The sequence below is a fragment of the Podarcis bocagei genome, assembly GCF_964188305.1.
Source record: "Podarcis bocagei genome assembly, chromosome: 5".
In the NCBI taxonomy this organism is placed as follows: Eukaryota; Metazoa; Chordata; class Lepidosauria; order Squamata; family Lacertidae; genus Podarcis; species Podarcis bocagei.
Genome location: NC_138129.1, coordinates 94,932,088 through 94,953,422, shown reverse-complemented (window position 1 = coordinate 94,953,422; position 21,335 = coordinate 94,932,088). Strand labels below are relative to the sequence as shown.

Sequence of the window (21,335 nt, the reverse complement as noted above, 5' to 3'; positions counted from 1 at the left end):
CTTTCGAACTGCTAGGTGGGCAGGAACTAGGACCGAACGATGGGAGCTCACCCCGCTGCGGGGATTCAAACCGCCGACCATGCGATCGGCAAGTCTAGGCGCTGAGGTTTTATCCACAGCGCCACCCGCGTCCCTTTGGAGTGTGGGATATTATGCATTTATTCAAATGTATCTATGAAATGCATATGTATATACAATAGATCAAGGACTCTGTATGGCATTTGCCTAGAGGGAGCTTTGATGACAGTGTTTTCAAGTGGCGTTCTCCATTGCCCAATGAAAATGCAAGTGTGTAGGATGATACCCTTTGGAGAGAGAGAAATCCAGAGGGGACTAAGATTTTCAATCATCAAGGCAGATTGTGGCTTGATAGGTAGACGGTTATCAGAGGTTTAAAAGCAGTTGGATCATTATTTAACATCTTGTTCTGAGATAAGAGTAATGGAGCTAAAATGTATAAAGAGTATTCTTTCCTCACCCCAGAAGAAGAATTAAGTACAACGTACTGCTAAAGTAGCTTAGATTCATAATGCCAGAATTCAAGGCTCCATGGTGAAGCTGATTGGCAATAGTTTCAGGCCTGATACTCAATATGAAATTAAGCCACAGAATTCACGGCTACAAGATCCAGCAATGACCACAGGCTGAGATGACTTTTCAGAAAGATTTAGATGACTACATGGAAGGTAGACCTACCTTCCTATCAGTAATATTTGCCATGAAAGATGAGAAACAGTATGTCTCTAAATACCAGGTAAAAAGTTAAAGGTAAAGGACCCCTGCCAGTTAAGTCCAGTTGCAGATGACTCTGGGGTGGTGGCGCTCATCTCGCTTTACTGGCCGAGGGAGCCGGCGTTTGTCCGCAGACAGTTTTTCCGGGTAATGTGGCCAGCATGACTAAGCCGCTTCTGGTGAAACCAGAGCAGTGCATGGAAATGCCATTTACCTTCCTGCCAGAGTGGTACCTATTTATCTACTTGCACTTTGATGTGCTTTTGAACTGCTAGGTTGGCAGGAGCTGGGACTGAGCAATGGGAGCTCACCCCATCACAGGAATTTGAACTGCCGCCCTTCCGACCGGAAGCAAACTCCTGGAGTAGATCTGGACCTGAATGAGGAAGGTGATGTACTTAAGCCAGGAATGGGGATCCCATATCTCTCCTGTATCAGTCTACTGCATCTCTGACTATTGGCTATGCCAGCTGTGATGGATGAGCATTGAAATCTGACAACATCTGGAGGACCACATTCTCCCATCCTTGTTTAAAGGAATACAAGCATAGGACTTTACATTTTCTTTCGGGTCTCGTCACATTAAACTTGTCCCAAAGGTTCTTAACTTGTTCTTCAAATAAGGAGGGGGTGATGAAAAGGACAGCGATATCAAGAGTCTCTAACTCTCATCACTGGTGCATTAAAGCTGTAAGTAGCTGTAGAGGAAGCCAGAATATTTCTCTGCCTGAAGTTCCACTTTGTGGGAGAAGCTGATATTCTGCTGGGCAACTTGTTTTCTTGGCAACTAGGGAAGCGCACTTTCCTCTCTGCTGTTGAATGCTGCTGCTACAGTTTGTCTCTGTCCAGTTCCACATTGCCTTCCCAATCCTTGTTAGAACCAGTCAACATTTTGGTTGACATCTGTCAGTCTCAGGAGACAATGAAAGAGTGAGCCCACAGAGCCATTCTATTTGGGTGTTCATCACGGATGAACTGTGTAGGCATGAACATCTGGCAAATCAATCCAGAGTCCAAAGTGATGATAAAAAAAATTCCTTCCAGTAGCACCTTAAAGACCAACTAAGTTAGTTCTTGGTATGAGCTTTCGTGTGCATGCACACTTCTTCAGATACACTGAAACAGAAGTTGCCAGATCCTTCTATATAGTGAGAAGGTGGGGGGGGGTATTACTCAGAAGGGTGGTGGGAATGGGAGATTGGCAGATAGCTGAGATGAGCCTGTTGACGACTCTTAACGACTGTAATAGGTCTTACAGGAAAAGGCAAGGGGTGGGAAGGCGAGAAATGGCTTAGTCATGTATAATGAGATAAGAATCCAATGTCTTTGTTCAATTGCAATTCAGCAGCTTCTCTTTCCAGTCTATTTCTGAAATTCCTTTGTAGTAAAACAGCTACTTTGAGATCTTGTATAGAATGTCCTGGGAGATTGAAGTGTTCTCCTACTGGTTTCTCTACAGCAAACCTTTTCAGAACTAAAATGAGATAATGAGATAAGAATCCAATGTCTTTGTTCAGACCAGGTCTCTCCATGGTTTTAAGTTTGGTAATGAGTTGCAATTCAGCAGCTTCTCTTTCCAGTCTATTTCTGAAATTCCTTTGTAGTAAAACAGCTACTTTGAGATCTTGTATAGAATGTCCTGGGAGATTGAAGTGTTCTCCTACTGGTTTCTCTACAGCAAACCTTTTCAGAACTAAAATGAGATAATGAGATAAGAATCCAATGTCTTTGTTCAGACCAGGTCTCTCCATGGTTTTAAGTTTGGTAATGAGTTGCAATTCAGCAGCTTCTCTTTCCAGTCTATTTCTGAAATTCCTTTGTAGTAAAACAGCTACTTTGAGATCTTGTATAGAATGTCCTGGGAGATTGAAGTGTTCTCCTACTGGTTTCTCTGTTTTGTGATTCTTGATGTCAGATTTATGTCCGTTTATTCTTTGGCGTAAGGTTTGGCCTGTTTGTCCAATATAGAGAGCTGAAGGACACTGTTGGCATTTGATGGCATACACAATGTTAGACGATGAGCAATTAAATAGTCCCGAGATGGTATGTGTGATGTTGTTGGGGCCAGTAATGGTGTTGTCCGGGTGTATGTGGCAGCAAAGTTGGCATCGAAAATTTGATTAAATGGAGCCCGTACTCAAGGTGTTGAGCTCTTCCTGCTGCCCTCCAAGGGAATAGCAGAGAGAGAATGATCTGTGTCATATAGGCTGCAGTCTCCAGGCCAGCAGGATATGACAATTTGGACTGACCCACCCCAGAATGCATCCATGCAGACTGGCTCCAACTTGGTTGCAGGCATTGCCAGAAGGAGATGTACAAGGTGCCAGCCAGCTGTCTTAGGTAGTCCTCTCCAGATTTGTGTAGGGTTTACTCCTTAGCCTTTTCTTCTCCTGAAGCTGTCCCACAAGGCCGTGGGTATGGATTTTTCCTTGGGGTTTACTCCCAAAGCCTTTCTAGTGGATGAATGTAGCCACAAGGCAGTGGAGCTTCAGGACCAGAGCTTTTCTTCTCCTACCTTTCCAGGTTGACGAGCCCCATCTGTTCCTCATTTCCTCCTACAGCAGCGGTTCTCAGCCTGTGGGTCCCCAGATGTTGTTGGACTACAACTCCCACCATCCCTGAGCTCTGGCCTTGCTAGCTAGGGGTGATGGGAGTTGTAGTCCAACAACATCTGGGGACCCACAGGTTGAGAAAGGCTTTTCTACAGCATGTGCAGAAACCCCCTTCTTGACTGTTGGACCCACTATTGGTCTTGTCTGCTCAGCCCACCAGAACATGTCTTTGCATGCAGGGGAAGTCCCTAACTCACTGAAGGCTTGAGACCCATTGGCTACTCTCATCTCCTTTAGTTGACCACTCAAAGCCATTTCCCAGGGTGTGGCTGATGTCACATGCTGAGAGCTTCTAGGAGCGGCTGGCGAGAGCTGAGTGCAGGAGGGAACCATAGGAGCCATCTCCTAGGGGGTGAGGTCCCTTCGGCCCCATCAATAAAATATTTGAGCCCCCTCAAAAAAGTTGATGGACATTGCCATTCAAATGGTGTGCGTGTGCTGCATCTCATGATTGATTATGCAGGGCTTGGCTTATCTCTCTCCCCCCCCCCATATTCTATTCAAGTTGGCACCCCTGGTGGGGACCAAAGGTGGACTACCCCAGAAGGACCACAACTTGCCCCACAACAGAGGTGCTACTCCTCCCCTAGCACCCCAAATATGCCTTCTACCCAGTGGCGTAGCGTGGGGGGTGCAGGGGGGGGGCGGCCGCACCGGGCGCAACATCGGGGGGGGCGCTCGCACTCGCAGCTCTCTGCCCCTACTTGGCTCACTCACTCTCTCTCACTGCAGTGCTGGCTGTGCGAATCCGATCCGAGCCGCTGGGTCGCCGCCCACTGTGGAGGGGGTGGGTGCCAGGCGTGCGGTGCAGAGAGAGAGCGAGGGACTATCTGGGGGAGGGACAGTGCAGCGGCCGCCCAGCGCAGCGCTGAGCGCGGGAGAGAACCAGACCAGCCCAGCCCCAGGCAGCAGCAAGAAGAAGCTGGCAGCGGCGGCAGGTTAGGGGTTAGGGGGCGCAAATTACTTGCCTTGCCCCGGGTGCTGACAACCCACGCTATGCCACTGCTTCTACCTTGCTTCAGTCGGGGGTGAAAGCCACAGCAGTGGCAGGCTGCAGCATGGCGCTAATCACAGCAGGAATGGGGTGAGATTGGGAAAGCATCCTGGCCACCCCAACCCCTAGGCTGCCCTAGCCCTGCGCATGCAGCGCCACTGCTCCTCTGCTTCCTAAAAGCTGTTCTGGGCTTGAGCCTGCGTCCCTCTGTTCCTTGCCACACACTGCCATTTACAAAACAGCGCCTCCCGGTCCATACCACTTCAAAGTGCTAATTTCACACGAGGGAGGTGTTTTTGATGGCTGCTCTGCAGGTAGAAAATCTTCTCCTCCCACAAGAATCCAGAGCGCTTTTCAGTAGGGTTGTGAGATCTTGTCGGACTAGCTTTGGGTAGTCAAAAGGAAGGTTATAAAGAGCTGCCAAGCTACACAATCCAGAAATTGTTCCATGGCTTTTACATGTGCAGCTGAAAAGAGAGACAGGGCAGCAACAGAGTCTTCCAGCCTGTTGTCTTTTCACCTGCCCTTCTCTGCCAGCTGTGGAGGAGAGGACCCCAGGCATGGTCTAACCCAGTGTTCCCCAACCTTGGGCCTCCAGCTGTTTTTGGACTACAATTCCCATCATCCTTGACCACTGGTCTTGCTAGCGAGGGATGATGGGAGTTGTAGTCCAAACCCATAGCTGGTATGGAAAGCTTGGCTTTAACCTGGTTGGGGTTCTTGCCTAATAAGCGCTCTTGGCGTCTTGTATGACTCCTTCCAGTAACTCCTGCAGCCAAGCTGGTGTCAAACGTATTTATCTGCTTTCTTTTGGACCACATCAGTGGGGCTGAGAAGGGGGTCTTGACACCTGGCCATCCCAGGAGGACCTCCATACACACTGCCCAGGAGAGGTCATTTTGGTGTGGCTAAAGCATCAAAAACAAAGTGGGAGGCAGCAGTTCAGAGTTACCAGTCTCTGCAGTCACAGCAGGCGCTGTGATTCTCCAGCAATTTGACTTCACCCTCCAGAGGCACACTCCATTGTATCTTGGGACAGACGGATGCCAATAATTGCTTTTATTTTTTTAAGTGTCCTGTTTCCTGATCTGACCCTGAACATGAGGCAAGAGGTGGGCTCAAAATGCACTTAATTCACTAATCTGGATCACTGCTGGGTAACTGCTAGCAGCAAGCAAAGAAAAAATAGATTTTGAGAAAACAAAGGTGTGACTGAAATTAGTATCTTTAAAGTACTTCTCCTGGCTGGTGAGTCAACACGTAGCTAAGGTAATTTAAGGCTATTGGGGTGAGGTCTATAAACCAGAGCAGAACATATTTGCTTTGGTTCTTCTGCTGCCTTGTACAGTGGTACCTCGGGTTACATACGCTTCAGGTTACATACGCTTCAGGTTACAGACTCCACTAACCCAGAAATAGTACCTCGGGTTAAGAACTTTGCTTCAGGATGAGAACAGAAATCATGCTCCGGCAGCAGCAGGAGGCCCCATTAGCTAAAGTGGTGCTTCAGGTTAAGAACAGTTTCAGGTTAAGAACGGACCTCCGGAACAAATTAAGTACTTAACCCGAGGTACCACTGTATTAGAGTGAAGGCTGCAATGCTAAATGCAAATGGCCCTTTCCCCCAGCCTCTCTGGGAAACCGCCAGAACCAACACTGATAATGGCCTTATCCCTTCTGTGCAAAGAGGCTGGGTCTATGAGCTGCCCATCATTTAATTACCCACATCCTTCCACTTTAGTGGAAACCATTTTAATTTCCCACAGTATCCTGGGAGCAACAGTACATTGGAGCCATTATCGTGGCTTATCTCAGCAGATCCTCAAACTTGGGAGTTTGGGGAAGAGTGGCCAAGCTCTCTCCTCGTTGCACTCACTTTGACCAACTGCAGCTGAGAGGCAATGAAAACATTCATCTCGGTGAAAAACGAAACATGGGGCAGAGATGGATCTGCTCATTACTGCAGATCCAGTCGCTGTTACAGCAATAGCATCTGGGGTAGTTGGAAAGTTGGCAATCCTGCTATTTCAATAGGCGGCTCTGGTGCCAAGTTTTAAAGCCCATGAACTCAAAATGGGGGTAAGGTAAAGGTAAAGGGACCCCTGACCATTAGGTCCAGTCGTGGCCGACTCTGGGGTTGCGGCGCTCATCTCGCTTTATTGGCCGAGGGAGCCGGCATGCAGCTTCCGGGTCATGTGGCCAGCATGACTAAGCTGCTTCTGGTGAACCAGAGCAGCACATGGAAACGGCGTTTACCTTCCCGCCACAGCGGTACCTATTTATCTACTTGCACTTTGACGTGCTTTCGAAATGCTAGGTTGACAGGAGCTGGGACCGAGCAACGGAAGCTCACCCCGTCACGGGGATTTGAACCGCCAACCTTCTGATCGGCAAGTCCTAGGCTCTGTGGTTTAACCCACAGTGCCACCCGTGTTGCCAAAATGGGAGTACAATGGTTCCTCGGGTTAAGTACTTAATTCGTTCTGGAGGTCCGTATTTAACCTGAAGCACCAGTTTAGCTAATGGGGCCTCCTGCTGCTGCCGCGCTGCCAGAGCACAATTTCTGTTCTTATCCTGAAGCAATATTTCTGGGTTAGCGGAGTCTGTAACCTGAAGCATCTGTAACCTGAAGCGTATGTAACCTGAGGTACCACTGTATTGAGGCTAAAAAGGGAGGCATCACTATGCTTAGGGGGAACCCCAAGGCTTGCAAAATAAGAAAAATATATATATGAGGACCAGTGCTTTTTTCTGGGGGCAATCAAGGGTACGTGTAGTGGTTCTAGGGATTGCTCGTGCGTAAGCCGGTGCAAACACCTGGCTGGGTTGCCTGAGTGAACCTTTCCTGTCCGGACAGCCACTCACCCGTGGCTGTCTCAATCGCTGGCAGAATCCGTCAGTGGGCGTTTCTTAAACTTCTTCCAGCAAAGAAGCTCTTTGACGCCTAGTCTCCTCCTACTCTCTCTGCGCGAAAGCCTTCTGCGCAAGGAGGGCGTAGGCAGCGGAGGACCCTTACTCTCCCCGCTGGTCCCCGGCAAGGAGTCATGGGACCGCCTCGCCGCTTCCCCCATCTGCCCTCCTTCTCCACTGGTGCTACGCTGATTCTCTTCCCCAGAAGATGGGCTGCCTCTCCCAATCCCGGGACGCTCTCCGGAATCCCTCTGGATTTTGCTCTCTCCCTCTGGCACTGATGGCAGTTCCCTGACAGTACGCAATAACAGCACCTTTTTTTCCTAGAAGAAAAGCAGTGGCTGGGGGTGGGGGGTGGGGAGAGAAACTAAGATGGTCCGCCCTCCTCCCCCCACAGCACATAGAGGACTGAGCATGCTGGATGTTTGTGGGGAGGCGGGGGGTGGAGGAGGAGTGGAGTACGCTAAAAGAAGGTGTGCCTGGCTGGGTGAACAGTAGCACTGAGTACTGCAACATTTTGTTCCTGATCCCACTCATTATTATTATCTGGCTAGATTCCAGTTCTGATTTAATCTAATCAATTACATATTTTTATCAGGACCTCTCCGTTCTGAAGGGAGCTCGCAGCATCTCGCTGCTTATACATCACTGAAGTATATAGACGCAGATGTTGAAATGATCGAATTGAATCAGGCAGGGCCCACAGCAGCCCCTTGTCCAGAGCTTCCTTCCAGCCACTTGGGCATATTGCAAATGGGTGCTATCAGAACCATAAATCCTTCTGAGCAATCTTATTGTATTAGCAACAGGCTCTGGCCCAGCTCTTACGATCTGCTTTCCTTCAGTCAGCTCTTTTACTCATGTATATTCTCTTCATTAAACGGGCCGTTTTTATTTTTATTTATTTTTTTGCTGCTGCTGCAATTGTCAGCAGTGGCAGTTGTGTTGGCAGACTGGCCACCATTTTGAATCCTCCACTGTGGCCCAGGCCTAGTGTCTTTCCAGGGTCAGTTGGGGTGGGTAGATGGCAACCATCTGGAAATAAAATGGTGGATAATACTTGGCAAACTAATAACAACAACAACAACAACAACAACAACACCACAACAACAACAACAACAATAATAATAATAATAATAATAATTTATTATTTGTACCCCACCCATCTGGCTGGGTTTCCCCAGCCACTCTGGGTGGCTTCCAACAAAGACAAAAAATACACTAAAATGTCACATATTAAAAACTTCCCTGAACAGGGCTGCCTTCAGATGTCTTCTGAATGTCAGGTAGTTGTTTATCTCTTTGACATCTGATGGGAGGGCGTTCCACAGGGCGGGTGCCACTACCGAGAAGGCCCCCTGCCTGGTTCCCTGTAGCTTTGCTTCTCACAATGAGGGAACCGCCAAAAGGCCCTCGGCGCTGGATCTCAGTGTCTGGGCTGAACGATGGGGGTGAAGATGCTCCTTCAGCTATACAGGACAGAGGCTGTTTATACAGGACCGAGGGCATTTAGGGCTTTAAAGGTCAGCACCAACACTTTGAATTGTGCTTGGAAATGTACTGAAAATGTTTTTTTGAGGTGAGGGGTGCAAGAAAAACAAACATGTGCCAGTTTTTTTGGGGGGGGTTGCCTCCAGAGGGGCCCCTTTGAGACTCCCAGCCTGAGTGTGTGTGTACGCAAATGCACGTGGGGTGTGTGTGTGTCAAACTAGGTCTTTGAACCAGGTGAAATAAAGCCCAGTTTCACCCCTGTGCCGGACAGACAGGAGGGGAGATGGAGGCAGGGGAAGGAAGGGGACAGGAGTCACCGCTGCCTTTTCTCCTACTCTGCTAGGAGATTCTGTGGCACATGCCTGGCTTTGGGGTTTTGAGATGGCAACCCTGTTGAGCCTTTGGTTGGCCAGATGGAAAAAAAGAGGACCGAGCTACTGTACTGTTCATTTAACAGTTGTGTTAAAGAGAGAATTTCAGCAAGGTTTGTGGTTTGTTGCTTCTGCTGGGACTTCAGGGGAAAGTGCAACAGGAGTGATCTGGCAGTGTGTACCAGCAGACTGCTTGTTCGACAATAAACTGTGGTTTACGGCTTACTGGGTTGTGGGAAAGTGGCCATCAAATGAGTATTTGGTTTTAAAAAGGCAGGCAGTGAATCAGCTAAAATGTCCATAATTGCGTGGCGAGTCCCCTCCCCCATGTGAAATAAAGACACGGGACACATTATTTAAGGTTAATGGGCATTGAAAGGCCACAACTTTATTGATTACAGAATTGAAAGGTATTGGCCTTAGGCATTGGCTCCTATCGACTACCCGGCATGGAGACCAGGAAGGGTTATCCACAAGCCGTGGGGGTCCTGTTGAAGTACGCCAACTAGGATCCCACGGGTGTCACCGTTTGGGAGCGTGCCGGAGGCCCTTACCTCCCTAGGTTTCGGACAAGGCAACGCCCCCCGGAGTCCTCTACCGGATTACCCTTTTCATTGGGGGAAGGTGATGGCGCTTCCTTCCCCCCTCATTTGCATAACAATTACCCCTGCCAATGCCTAACCGCCAATACCGAGGAAGTTGTGACGTTTGCTACGAGGTAGGCGAAAAAACCAAAAGGCTGAAAGTGCGCCAAGTTGGAAAAATTCCTACCAGGCCCCTTGCGGCGACCAACCGGAGTCCATAGCAAGGTCATACCTAGCTAAGCCTAAAGGGTGGGTGGGATGGGAAAACCGGTCAGCTGGAACGGGACAAAGAGGGCGGTCCCCGGTCGCGCCTGGCCTTAAATGGGCTAGGCCACGCCTCCCCGGCCCTGCTGATTGGCGGGCCGGGTTGCAGGCATGCCCGGGGATTCCCCTGTTCTCGCGGGGGCAAAGGCCAGCCCCCGCGAGTGGAGTGTGGGAGGGGTTAGCCCGCAACCCCCTCTCCTCTCCAGCTCGGAAATGGCTTTGGTTGACATGGATGTTGGCAAATTGGATTTTTTAAAAGGCAAAATAATATTAGAATTGGAGCTGTGATGCACAAGGGAAAATGTGTTTTAATGCTCAGGAACTTGGCAAAGTCTTTTTTTTATATTATGGATTTTTATTTTATGGATGTATGTTCTGTATTAGTTTATTAATACGACTGCCTAATACAAGTTTGTAATTGCCTTTGGCTAGAGCAATACACTTATGAACTTGAAACTATAATTGGTTGACAGCCCTGATTGCAATCCATTTTACCCAGAAATTGCCAGGTTTTCTAAGGCTCAGGGAGTGGTGCCTAGTAGGTATGCAAGGAAGAGTGACTGGCAGCTTGGTGGCAGGAGTGGGGCATGCTGGTGTCTGGAGAGGGAGGGGAGAGAGTGTGGCACCTTGGGTGGGGAGAACTTGCTTCTGCGAGGTTCTAAAGGCTGGCACTGGATTGGCTTGGGGGAAGGAGGAAGAAGATGACAGAAGCTCTCAAGCCAAGCAGGAAAATAGCCTGACCCATTGTCCTAACAATTCAGTCCTTCTCTCGGAGACCCTGAGAAGATGGCTAAAACCTTGAAGATTAAACTCAAGAGACCTGGCAAGCTAATTTATTATTGTTTAGGAACCTTGTGTAAATTAGAGGTGTACATTGTTTGTTTGTTTGTTTGTTTGCTTGTTTGTTTAGAATACACACACACACACACACACACACAGTGGTACCTCAGGTTACATACGCTTCAGGTTACATACGCTTCAGGTTACAGACTCCGCTAACCCAGAAATAGTACTTTGGGTTAAGAACTTTGCTTCAGGATGAGAACAGAAATTGTGATCCGGCGGCGCGGCAGTAGCAGGAATTCCCATTAGCTAAAGTGGTGCTTCAGGTTAAGAACAGTTTCAAGTTAAGAATGGACCTCTGGAACGAATTAAGTACTTAACCCGAGGTACCACTGTATAGTGGTGTTGTTGTTGTTTAGTCGTTTAGTCATGTCCGACTCTTTGTGACCCCATGGACCAGAGCACACCAGGCACTCCTGTCTTCCACTGCCTCCCGCAGTTTGGTCAAACTCATGTTGGTACATTTGAGAACACTGTCCAACCATCTCGTCCTCTATCATCCCCTTCTCCTTGTGCCCTTAATCTTTCCCAAGATCAGGGTCTTTTCCAGGGAGTCTTCTCTTCTCATGAGGTGGCCAGAGTATTGGAGCCTCAGCTTCAGGATCTGTCCTTCCAGTGAGCACTCAAGGCTGATTTCCTTCAGAATCGAGAGGTTTGATCTTCTTGCAGTCCATGGGACTCTCAAGAGTCTCCTCCACCACCGTAATTCAAAAGCATCAATTCTTCAGCATTCAGCCTTCTTTATGGTCCAGCTGTCAGGAAAACCATAGTTTTAACTATATGGACCTTTGTTGGCAAGGTGATGTCTCTGCTTTTTAAGATGCTGTCTAGGTTTGTCATTGCTTTTCTCCCAAGAGGCAGGAGTCTTTTAATTTTGTGACTGCTGTCACCATCCGCAGTGATCATGGAGCCCAAGAAAGTAGTATCTCTCACTGCCTCCATTTCTTCCCCTTCTATTTGCCAGGAGGTGATGGGACCAGTGGCCATGAACAGGCATATATACAGTGGTACCTCGGGCTAAGAACTTAATTCATTCCGGAGGTCCGTTCCTAACCTGAAACTTTACATCCCTGGCTCTTTAGAGCCCATCAACTTCCTTCCCTCCTGCCTCATGGCTTTCAAAATTAACCTTTGTATCATTGCATTTGGTACGTTTTCCAATTCTAATTACACTCATTACAAAATAACTCAAGATTTCAATAAATATAGAAAGGTAGAAAATTTCTCATTACAAGTCTTCAGACAACCCTGCTAGTGATGTTAATTGCTTACAATAATCTTTCAGATATCATATAAATTTACTCCAGTCTTTTTGGAAAGCTTGATCACGTTGGTTTCTGATTTTTCTGGTCAGCTTTGCCAATTCCACAAAGTCCATCATCTTCACCTGCTCTCTTCTTTCGTTGGTACTTCTTGTTGTTTCCATTTTGGGGCTAAAAAAATTCTTGCCACAATCATTGCATACATAAACAGTCTTTTATCTTCCCTTGGTATCTCTTCACCCACTGTGCCCAATAAAAAGGCTTCCGGTTTTTCAACAAAAGTATTTTTAAAACATTTTCTTTAACTCATTATGGTATATAATGAGTTAAAGAAAATGTTTGGAATATTTATTCACCACCATTTCATTAAAAGATTCCAGGCAGTGTGCAAAAGTGAGAATATAATTAATTCTCAGATCTAATAAATAAAATAAAATATAAATGCAATTTGAAACCAGCAAGTAAGTATTAGAACAAAATTTTAAAAAATAAGAAAAACCGAAAGCAGAACAGAGCACAGTTCCAAAAATAGGTACAAGTAGGAACGGCAACAAATTGCCACAGTGTGAAGTGCTTCTGCTCAGGGTTTATTCCCCCAGCCTCAGTTATGCGCAATATTCCTTCTTTCCTGCAACAGACAGTAGAATTCTGTGATCAGTGAGCATGCTCAGTCAGTGGCGTAGCGTGGGTTGTCAGCACCCGGGGCAAGGCAAGTAATTTGCGCCCCCTAACCCGTGGATTTGCGCCCCCTAACCCGTGGATTTGCGCCCCCTAACCCGTGGATTTGCGCCCCCTAACCCCAGATGTTGCGCCCGGTGTGGCTGGCCCCCTCTGCACCCCCCACGCTACGCCACTGTGCTCAGTCCTTATTGAACTATTTTCGGGTTCCTCCTCCTTTAGTCGGAAGGTTTCCTATTCTTCCCCACCTGCCTCTTCTACACGGATGGTGCTATATGTTGTGTTAAAAGTGGGGAAATAAAGGACGTTGATAACATTGAATTTCAAGGAAGAAACATTAACGTTGAGTGCCTCTTTGCCTGCCCTGCCTTCACTTCTAAGTTAGGCAAGTGCATCTCTTACCCGGAGGGCTCATCTGACAGCAGCAACGCTAGTGAAGTCCTTGTTTCTCTCCTTTTAAGCCAGTGTTCGTTGCTTACAGGTTCTTTGGGAAATGGAGAAGAGGAAAATGAAACAAAAATATAAATAGGCCAGTGGCTGTAGTTCAAATGATTTTGTTTTCCATGTCTTTTGGGGAAGTTGAAATTTTTGCTGATTATGTTTACCAGGTTAAATACTTTAAAATGGAAAGTGTAATGCTGGTGGTCAACAAAAGAGGTTTAAATACTGTCTCAAGGCAAATTTTAAAAAATGTAGTATAAACACCAACAACTGGGAAACACTGGCCTGCGAGGGCTCCAGTTGGAGAACGGCCTTTAACAAAGGTGTCATGGATTTTGAAGACGCTCAAACTCAGGATGAAAGGGGAAACGTGCTAAGAGGAAGGCACGCTTGGCAAACCCTCACCGTGATCAACTCCCACCAATGTCCCCACTGTGGAAGGATGTGTGGATCCAGAATTGGCCTCCACAGTCACTTACGGACTCATTGTTAAAACCGTGTTTATGGAAGACAATCTTACTCCGCAGGGCCTGTAAGACAGAGTTGTTCCACCTGGCTTTTGGCTTGGAATTAACTTGATCCCCTCCCCCTCTTTCTTTTTTCCTTTTTCCTTCTGTGATGGAACTCCTACTTGGGGACTTCTCTGGCTTTTTTCTGGCCCACGTAGGACCAGTCTGGATAGTTAGCCTTGGTGAAGACTTGACGTTTTCATCCCCCAAAAGGTTTTTGAGTTTCTGCTGAAATGAGGCTGCATTTTAATGTTGCATTTTAATCTTGTTTTTTAAGTTGTATTTCAATCAATTGTTTTATATCTGGTGTTAGCTGCCCTGAGCCTGGTCTTGGCTGGGGAGGGCGGGGTATAAATAAAATTTATTATTATTATTATTACTCGGCTACGAGTGATCACCAAAGAAAGAAGAAGAAATACATATACTGTGAATACCAGCAGTTAGTTTAGATCATCTTGCATGGGATAGAGAAGTCTTCTGGGAGAAATACTTGGATAACTGGACAACTTTAACTAATGCACTATCTTTAGTGTAAAGTTGAGTCAGGGCAGACCTTGGGGTGCCCCTATAACTACAGCAGGCTCACTCCTGCAAATAGCTGGTTCATGCAGGTTGTCCACATAATAGGTAACAGAGTAACATGCCTGTTTGGCCATCCGTCTTGTGTGATCTAGTTGAGATTCCTTCTTTGCAGGGGGTTGGACTAGATGACCACTGGGGTTCCTTCCAACTCAATAATTCTGTGACACATAGACACCTTTGACAATGCACTATTAACAGGATGGCAAGGCTCAGGCCAGTTTTGACCCTGTCATTACAGATGCGTCTGCTGCGCAATGGGAATATAAACAGTCAGCGCTGGCTCCCTGATAAGTGATGTGCCAACGTTCATATTGCTTTCATTGAGGGCGGGAGGGACAGGGGAAACAGCACACTGTGGACTTGCAGCCACTGCTACTTAGCAAGTAATGCATGGCAGCGAGAAAATGTTCAGCCTTGAATCACCCATAATGACCGTCATCTTCTCTGATGCCGGAAATCGGCTTGATCTTTGTTTCAAGCCTGTATTATGACAAGCAAAAATGCGGGTTTGTGCAGGCAAAGCAGGCTGCTTGAGTGATGGCCTTTCCCCCCAGTTAATATCATGAACCGACTACATGTTGTATTGAGGGACGCGGGTGGCACTGTGGGTTAAACCACAGAGCCTAGGACTTGCCGATCCAAAGGTCGGTGGTTCGAATCCCCGTGACGGGGTGAGTTCCTGTTGCTCGGTCCCTGCTCCTGCCAAACTAGCAGTTCGAAAGCACGTCAAAGGGCAGGTAGATAAATAGGTACCGCTCCGGCGGGAAGGTAAACAGCGTTTCCGTGCACTGCTCTGGTTTCACCAGAAGCAGCTTAGTCATGCTGGCCACATGACCTGGAAGCTCTACGTTGGCTCCCTTGGCCAATAAAGCGAGATGAGCGTCGCAACCCCAGAGTCCTCAACGACTGGACCTAATGGTCAGGGTCCCTTTACCTTTACATGTTGTATTGGTATGATGTATTCCTTCTCTGCTCTCGAGTGGCTTTTCCTAGCCTCCTATTCAACGACCTCTTGATTTTGATCACTAAATTAAACAAATCCTCCAGCTTTGCTTCCGGGTATACCTTCTGCACAAACATATACAGTGGTACCTTGGGTTACATATGCTTCAGGTTACATACGCTTCAGGTTACAGATTCCACTAACCCAGAAATAATGCTTCAGGTTAAGAACTTTGCTTCAGAGTGAGAACAGAAATCACGCGGTGGAGGTGCGGCACCAGCAGGAGGCCCCATTAGCACTCACCAGAGCAGCAGCAGCACCAGTAATCTATAATCTATCTATATCTAATCTATCATCTGTCTATCCATAATCTATTTATCCATCTATCTTGCAAAAGAACAAATATACTGTGTGTGAGTGTGTGGTAGCTGCCTTAGATCAGGCATAGGCAAACTCAGCCCTCCAGATGTTTTGAGACTACAATTCCCATCATCCCTGGCCACGGGTCTTGCTAGCTAGGGATGATGGGAGTTGTAGTCCCAAAACATCTGGAGGGCCGAGTTTGCCTATGCCTGCCTTAGATGGTAGTTTTTTGGGGAGGGCATTCAAATAAAACATTACTTTGGTTTTTACATCCAGGGTTCCATGCAGCTTAGGATGGTGGCAAACATCTGCCATCAAATAGGCGATTTGATGTGGTCCCACGAAAGCCTGTCAGATTTCCCCTTGTGTCACCAGCACTTCACAGTCAATAGTTTTGAAAGCCACACAAAAAAATATGCAGTTGGAACAAGCGAGTGCAACAGGTCCTATTTGTCACCAGCTGGAGGTTGCTGGCAGGGTTCATAAGTCCTGTCTCTTCAGCAATTGAGTCACAGACTTATTTTGCTTCTGGTGCACAGAGGCACTGAGGACGCGCCTCTCTAGCAAGAAGAGGGGATTTAGCTTTCTTGGTTTCCCATTGTTTCTGAAGCCTCATGATTCTCTGCCCCCAAATTATATTGTGACTAAGATTCTATTCTTCTGCTTCCCATCACCAGGTGTGGGGGGTTTTTTTTGGGGGGGGGTTGTTTCGCAGGAGGAAGCAATCCTAATCTAGCTGTGTCCGATTGTTACTTATAAATTCATGACAATGGTGTTTTGATTGCCAAGAGTTTTTGAAGGTAATGGAGGATTAGGGGGATTTTTCTGGTTTGATTGATTTATGGGTGTGCAGTACAGTACGCTCTTAGTTTACGTGGGGATTACGTTCCAGGCATCACGCCTAAAGCCAAAATCGTTTATAGCCAAAGGACACTGGGTTCAATGGTAGGTGGGATTGCCAAAGCCATTTTTCCTGGAACGCCACCCCCCACCCCCACCCCCGTTTATACTCCCTTTTTATTTTTTATTCGAATTGAATGCACACAAGTTAAATGCACGTAAGTTGCAGGCTTGCTGTATTCATTCTGCTGGGCAATCAGCCAGACATAGCCAGTGAGAATTATTCCTTCATATGTTGGACTTGTTAAATGCTGCTGCTAGGATCTACTTTTAATAATTAGGAAGTCAACATTTCCCCTTCCCAAAATTTTAGTGAAAGAATAATTATATGTTGATTTTTACGCGGTCCGAAATCAGAAGGTTGTAGTAGACTGACCGTCAAATCCATCTACCTTCTGTGATTTGCACCTGTAGTATCAGGGAGGTGGGGGTGTAACCAGAAGCCTCAACAACCTTCTTTTAAAGCAGTTTTGGAAGGTAGGATTTTAAAAGCAGTAATTGGGGTGGACCTTTTTCGGTAAGCCTCAATTAATGTTGAGGCAGGACTTCTGGCAATTATCAATCTGGGAGTCACAAATTTTTTAAATGCTTGATTTTTTGGCTCAGTGCTCTTCCATATGGCTGAGAGGTGTAGATTGCAACCTTGCCCTCCTTCTCTGGCTCTCAACCTCCCTCGTCCCATTCTCCTGCTTCTACTTCTTGACTTCTCTCTGCCACAGTCTTTCCCAACTCACTAAGCCCTGCTACCACTTCAGCTTGCAACACCTTCTCTTCTCAGCCTTCTCCCTCTTCTCCATCTGACAACCCATTGTTGTGCCTGTCAGGAGTTCAGCCTACACTTGAGTAGGACCCTGGCAGAGACACATGCCCATCTGGCATATTCCCTCCCTCCTGGTCGATCTTTTGGGAGCTTCATAAGCTTTCTTCTGCCTGAACATCACAGCGACTGATGCCAACTGACACCAGCACACTTAGAGATCCACAGAGTTTCCGCACCTTGCGTGACAGACCTCAGCAACTCAGCATTTTGGCTAATCTACTTTATTTACATATAAACACACATAGAGCACTGCAACATGGCTCCCTCCCTCTCTAGCATCAGACAGCAAAGAGAAAAGGAACAAAGGCCAATAGTCCCACTTCACGGAACACAGTAACACAAACATCCTGTCTCCGTCACTTCCCACTCTGTGGAGTCAAAACATACACCGTCACGTGAAATACAAAAATGCCATGACTACAATCAAAGATCAGGAATTCTAACAGTGCCATCACCACCATGGGTTCTGTGCCTTCTTCCCTTGGTGTTTCCCCAGCTGTTCCTTCCACCATTCCTCTGTGTCCAACCAGTCCATGGCCACATGAGACCTCTGGATTGACCAGAACTTGTATGAATAGCAGTGGCTTTGCCTTCTGTCTTTGGCTGCCTGGTCGATAAAGCAGTACTTTCTGCCTGCTACACTTCAGTTCCCAATGCCCTCGACCTCTCCAGCTCTTGCAAATTGCCTTAGTGCAATGTGCTCTATGTGGGACTACCTTTGAAGGTGACCCGGAAACTACAACTAATCCAGAATGCGGCAGCTAGACTGGTGACTGGGAGTGGCCGCCGGGACCACATAACATCAGTCTTGAAATACCTACATTGGCCCCCAGTACGTTTCCGAGCACAATTCAAAGTGTTGGTGCTGACCTTCAAAGCCCTAAATAGCCTCGGTCCAGTGTACCTGAAGGAGCGTCTCCACCCCTATCATTCTGCCCGGACACTGAGATCCAGCTCCGAGGGCCTTCCCTCACTGCAAAAAGCCAAGTTACAGGGAACCAGGCAGAGGGCCTTCTTGGTAAAGGCACCCGCCCTGTTGAACGCCATCCCACCAGATTTCAAAGAGAAGAACAACTACCAGATTTTTATTAGACATCTGAAGTCAGCCCTCTTTAGGGAAGCTTTTAATGTTTAACAGACCACTGTATTTTAATACTTTGTTGGAAGCGGCCCGAGTGGCTGGGGAAACCCAGCCAGATGGGTGGGGTATAAATAATAAATTCTATTCTATTCTTGGTGACCCTAGGCTGGAGGAGAACACACTCCCTGGCTTGAGATGTGAGTATGGCTGCTGAGGGCTCCAGTGTGGTCCTTAGAGATGGCCATGGTCCTGAGCACCTCACACATGGTTCCCTTGGTGCTGAGTGGGCCTTCTCTCTCTCTCTCTCTCTCTCTCTCTCTCTCTCTCTCTCTCTCTCTCTCTCTCCTAATGTTTTGCTGGTGTGTATCCAGACACCTGCACTGCCGTGAACATGCCATGTCTCCTGTACATGTCTGCCATTGTACTGAATGAGTGCCAACAGGGAATGCCCAGTACAAGAAACAAATCTGAACTGGCATAGTCTTGAAGATTGTTAAAGTGCTGTGTTGACCGTGTAACAAGAGGATGGGTGGAAATCAAAATATGTGAAAGATTGGACTTGGGGTGGACGGGGAATGAGTCCTAATGCAGACTTACAGAAAGAGCGGAAGGGTTGGAGGAGGTCAGAAGCTGCCCCTTTGGACTTGAAGCATTAATTGTTTGTGAAATTGGTTTATCCTTGCATTAATGACCTTGACAACTCTTTAAAGCCACTTTAAAGTCAATCTCCTCCTACGCAGCCAGTCAGGAGTGGAACTCTGCAGCAGGTAATATTAATAACAGCAACAATAATAATCATATTTTGCAGCTTTCTAAAGCACTTTTCACAGAGACAACTTCCCTTCCTGCCCACCCCCAAGCAACAATTGAGCTGCCAAGAGCAGAAGGTGACAGATTACTCTTTTCAGTTGCCCATGTTGGAGCACTTAGTTTAATGCAAAAAAACAACAAAAAACCTTGCATGGCATCAGCATGGGATGAATGTGCCTGCAGACTGGTGCTGTTCTTCAGATGGCAATGAGCCAGGTCTGACTCGCTGCTTTTTATGTCACAGAATGGCTTAGAGAGATTGATGCAGTTGCCCTGGGGCCACCACAAAAGGAGATTATTATACACCTTTTCTGTAGAAAAATCTTTTAAAAATGCAGTCTAGATCTTTGCTAAAACTCATTCCCTGATGTTTTATTCCACCCTATCTCCTAGGATTTCCAGGCTGAATGCTTGGAATTACCCTATTTTATCCTCACAACAATTCTGTGAACTTTGGGGCTGAGTAAGGATTTGAACACAGGACACGGGTGGCGCTGTGGGTTAAACCACAGAGCCTAGGACTTGCCGATCAGAAGGTCAGCGGTTCGAATCCCCGCGATGGGGTAAGCTCCCATTGCTCAGTCCCTGCTTCTGCCAACCTAGCAGTTCGAAAGCGCTTCAAAATGCAAGTAGATAAATAGGTACCACTCTGGCGGGAAGGTAAACAGCGTTTCAGTGTGCTGCTCTGGTTCGCCAGAAGTGGCTTAGTCATGCTGGCCCCATGACCCGGAAGCTGTACACTGGCTCCTTCGGCCAATAAAGTGAGATGAGCATCACAACCCCAGAGTCGGTCACGACTGGACCTAATGGTCAGGGGTCCCTTTACCTTTACCTTTAAGGATTTGAACCCGGGTGATTCCACTTTTTTCCTGCTGGACGACGCTGGCTTTCCAGCAGAACTTGAAACTGCTGAGGTTGCTTGTTAATAACAAGGAACTCGTATCAGTAGAGAGAGAGACAACTGTCAATATACTTGGCTCTTTCCTCCATCACTCCTGTCGCTTCCAAATAGCCTTATCAGGATGCTTCATGGTACTGTGCAGAAAAATTGAAGGCTTAACTTCCTATTGTATGTGAGATTTGCGAAGGTTCATTGAACAGCCATGGATGTAGTGACAAAAGGGTTGGCCGGGTGATTGAGAAAGGAAGGCAGCGAAACTAGAATCTTGTCATGCTTCTGTTTTTTCTCTGTGTATTCCTTAACCCTTTCATGCACTCCTTTTGAATACATGATTCTGGCAACCATCATCGCAAACTGCATCGTTCTGGCCCTGGAACAGCACCTTCCTGAAGACGACAAGACACCTATGTCTCGGAGATTAGTAAGTTGACTTTGGGGGGGAGTGGGGGTTGGTTCTTATGGATTCTCTTGGATGTAGATTCAAGTAAGTTTTACCATTGTAAACCTTCAGTCTCAAGGGTGAGGGGTATCTTGAGCGCCAAAGGAAACTCTGATACCCAACAGGAAAACCTAATAGGATGTACCTCAGGGCTTCAGTGTTATAATGGTTCAGAAATAGCTCCTCAGACTTTCAACAAGGGCTGGGACTGGTGTTTCTATAGATCAAGGACATTTGTTGTTTCCAGGTCTAGTCTCTCAATTGAATGGACAGAACATTAGCCCAAGGCACCTAATCAACAAAAGGCACTCTTATTTTATTTATTTATTTATTTATTTATTTATTTATTTACTTAATTTAGCAGATGCCCAGTAACTGCCATTCTCTGGGTGACATGCAAACTTGATAGACAGTTGTTATCCCGGCTGTGATTTAGTCCAGGGCTAACTTGCCACATTGTTGGCTATGAGGCACCAGAAAATGGTAGCACATGTGCAAAACCTCTGGGTCACTAGAACAGTTTTTCATTTATTTAAATACCCTGGGAGCTTTGAGGGTGTGAGGAGTTGAAGAATGTGGAGGTGAGTAGCGTTGCTTTTGAATTACACCTCCGCTTTCAAAGAAATTTGAAGTTTGAGGTGAGTTTGAAGGTTTCTACTCAGGTAAATAAATTAGAAAAAAATTGTTGTCAGAATGAGAAGACAGGGAAGGGAGTTCCATATATTACTAGAAGCATAGAAAGAACTAAATAATAATAATAATATGATTGGGTTCCAGGGTATAAAATAATACTGCAGGTGGTCAG

General features: G+C 46.9%; 1 protein-coding gene across 1 annotated transcript in view; it reads left to right on the top strand.

The window, feature by feature from the left end:
* The window catches only part of CACNA1E (calcium voltage-gated channel subunit alpha1 E), a 497,143-nt gene that overhangs the window by 165,307 nt on the left and 310,501 nt on the right, over positions 1–21,335 (top strand). The window contains 1 exon segment of the mRNA XM_081194559.1: positions 20,407–20,512. Coding sequence (XP_081050685.1) covers positions 20,407–20,512 — 106 coding nt within the window.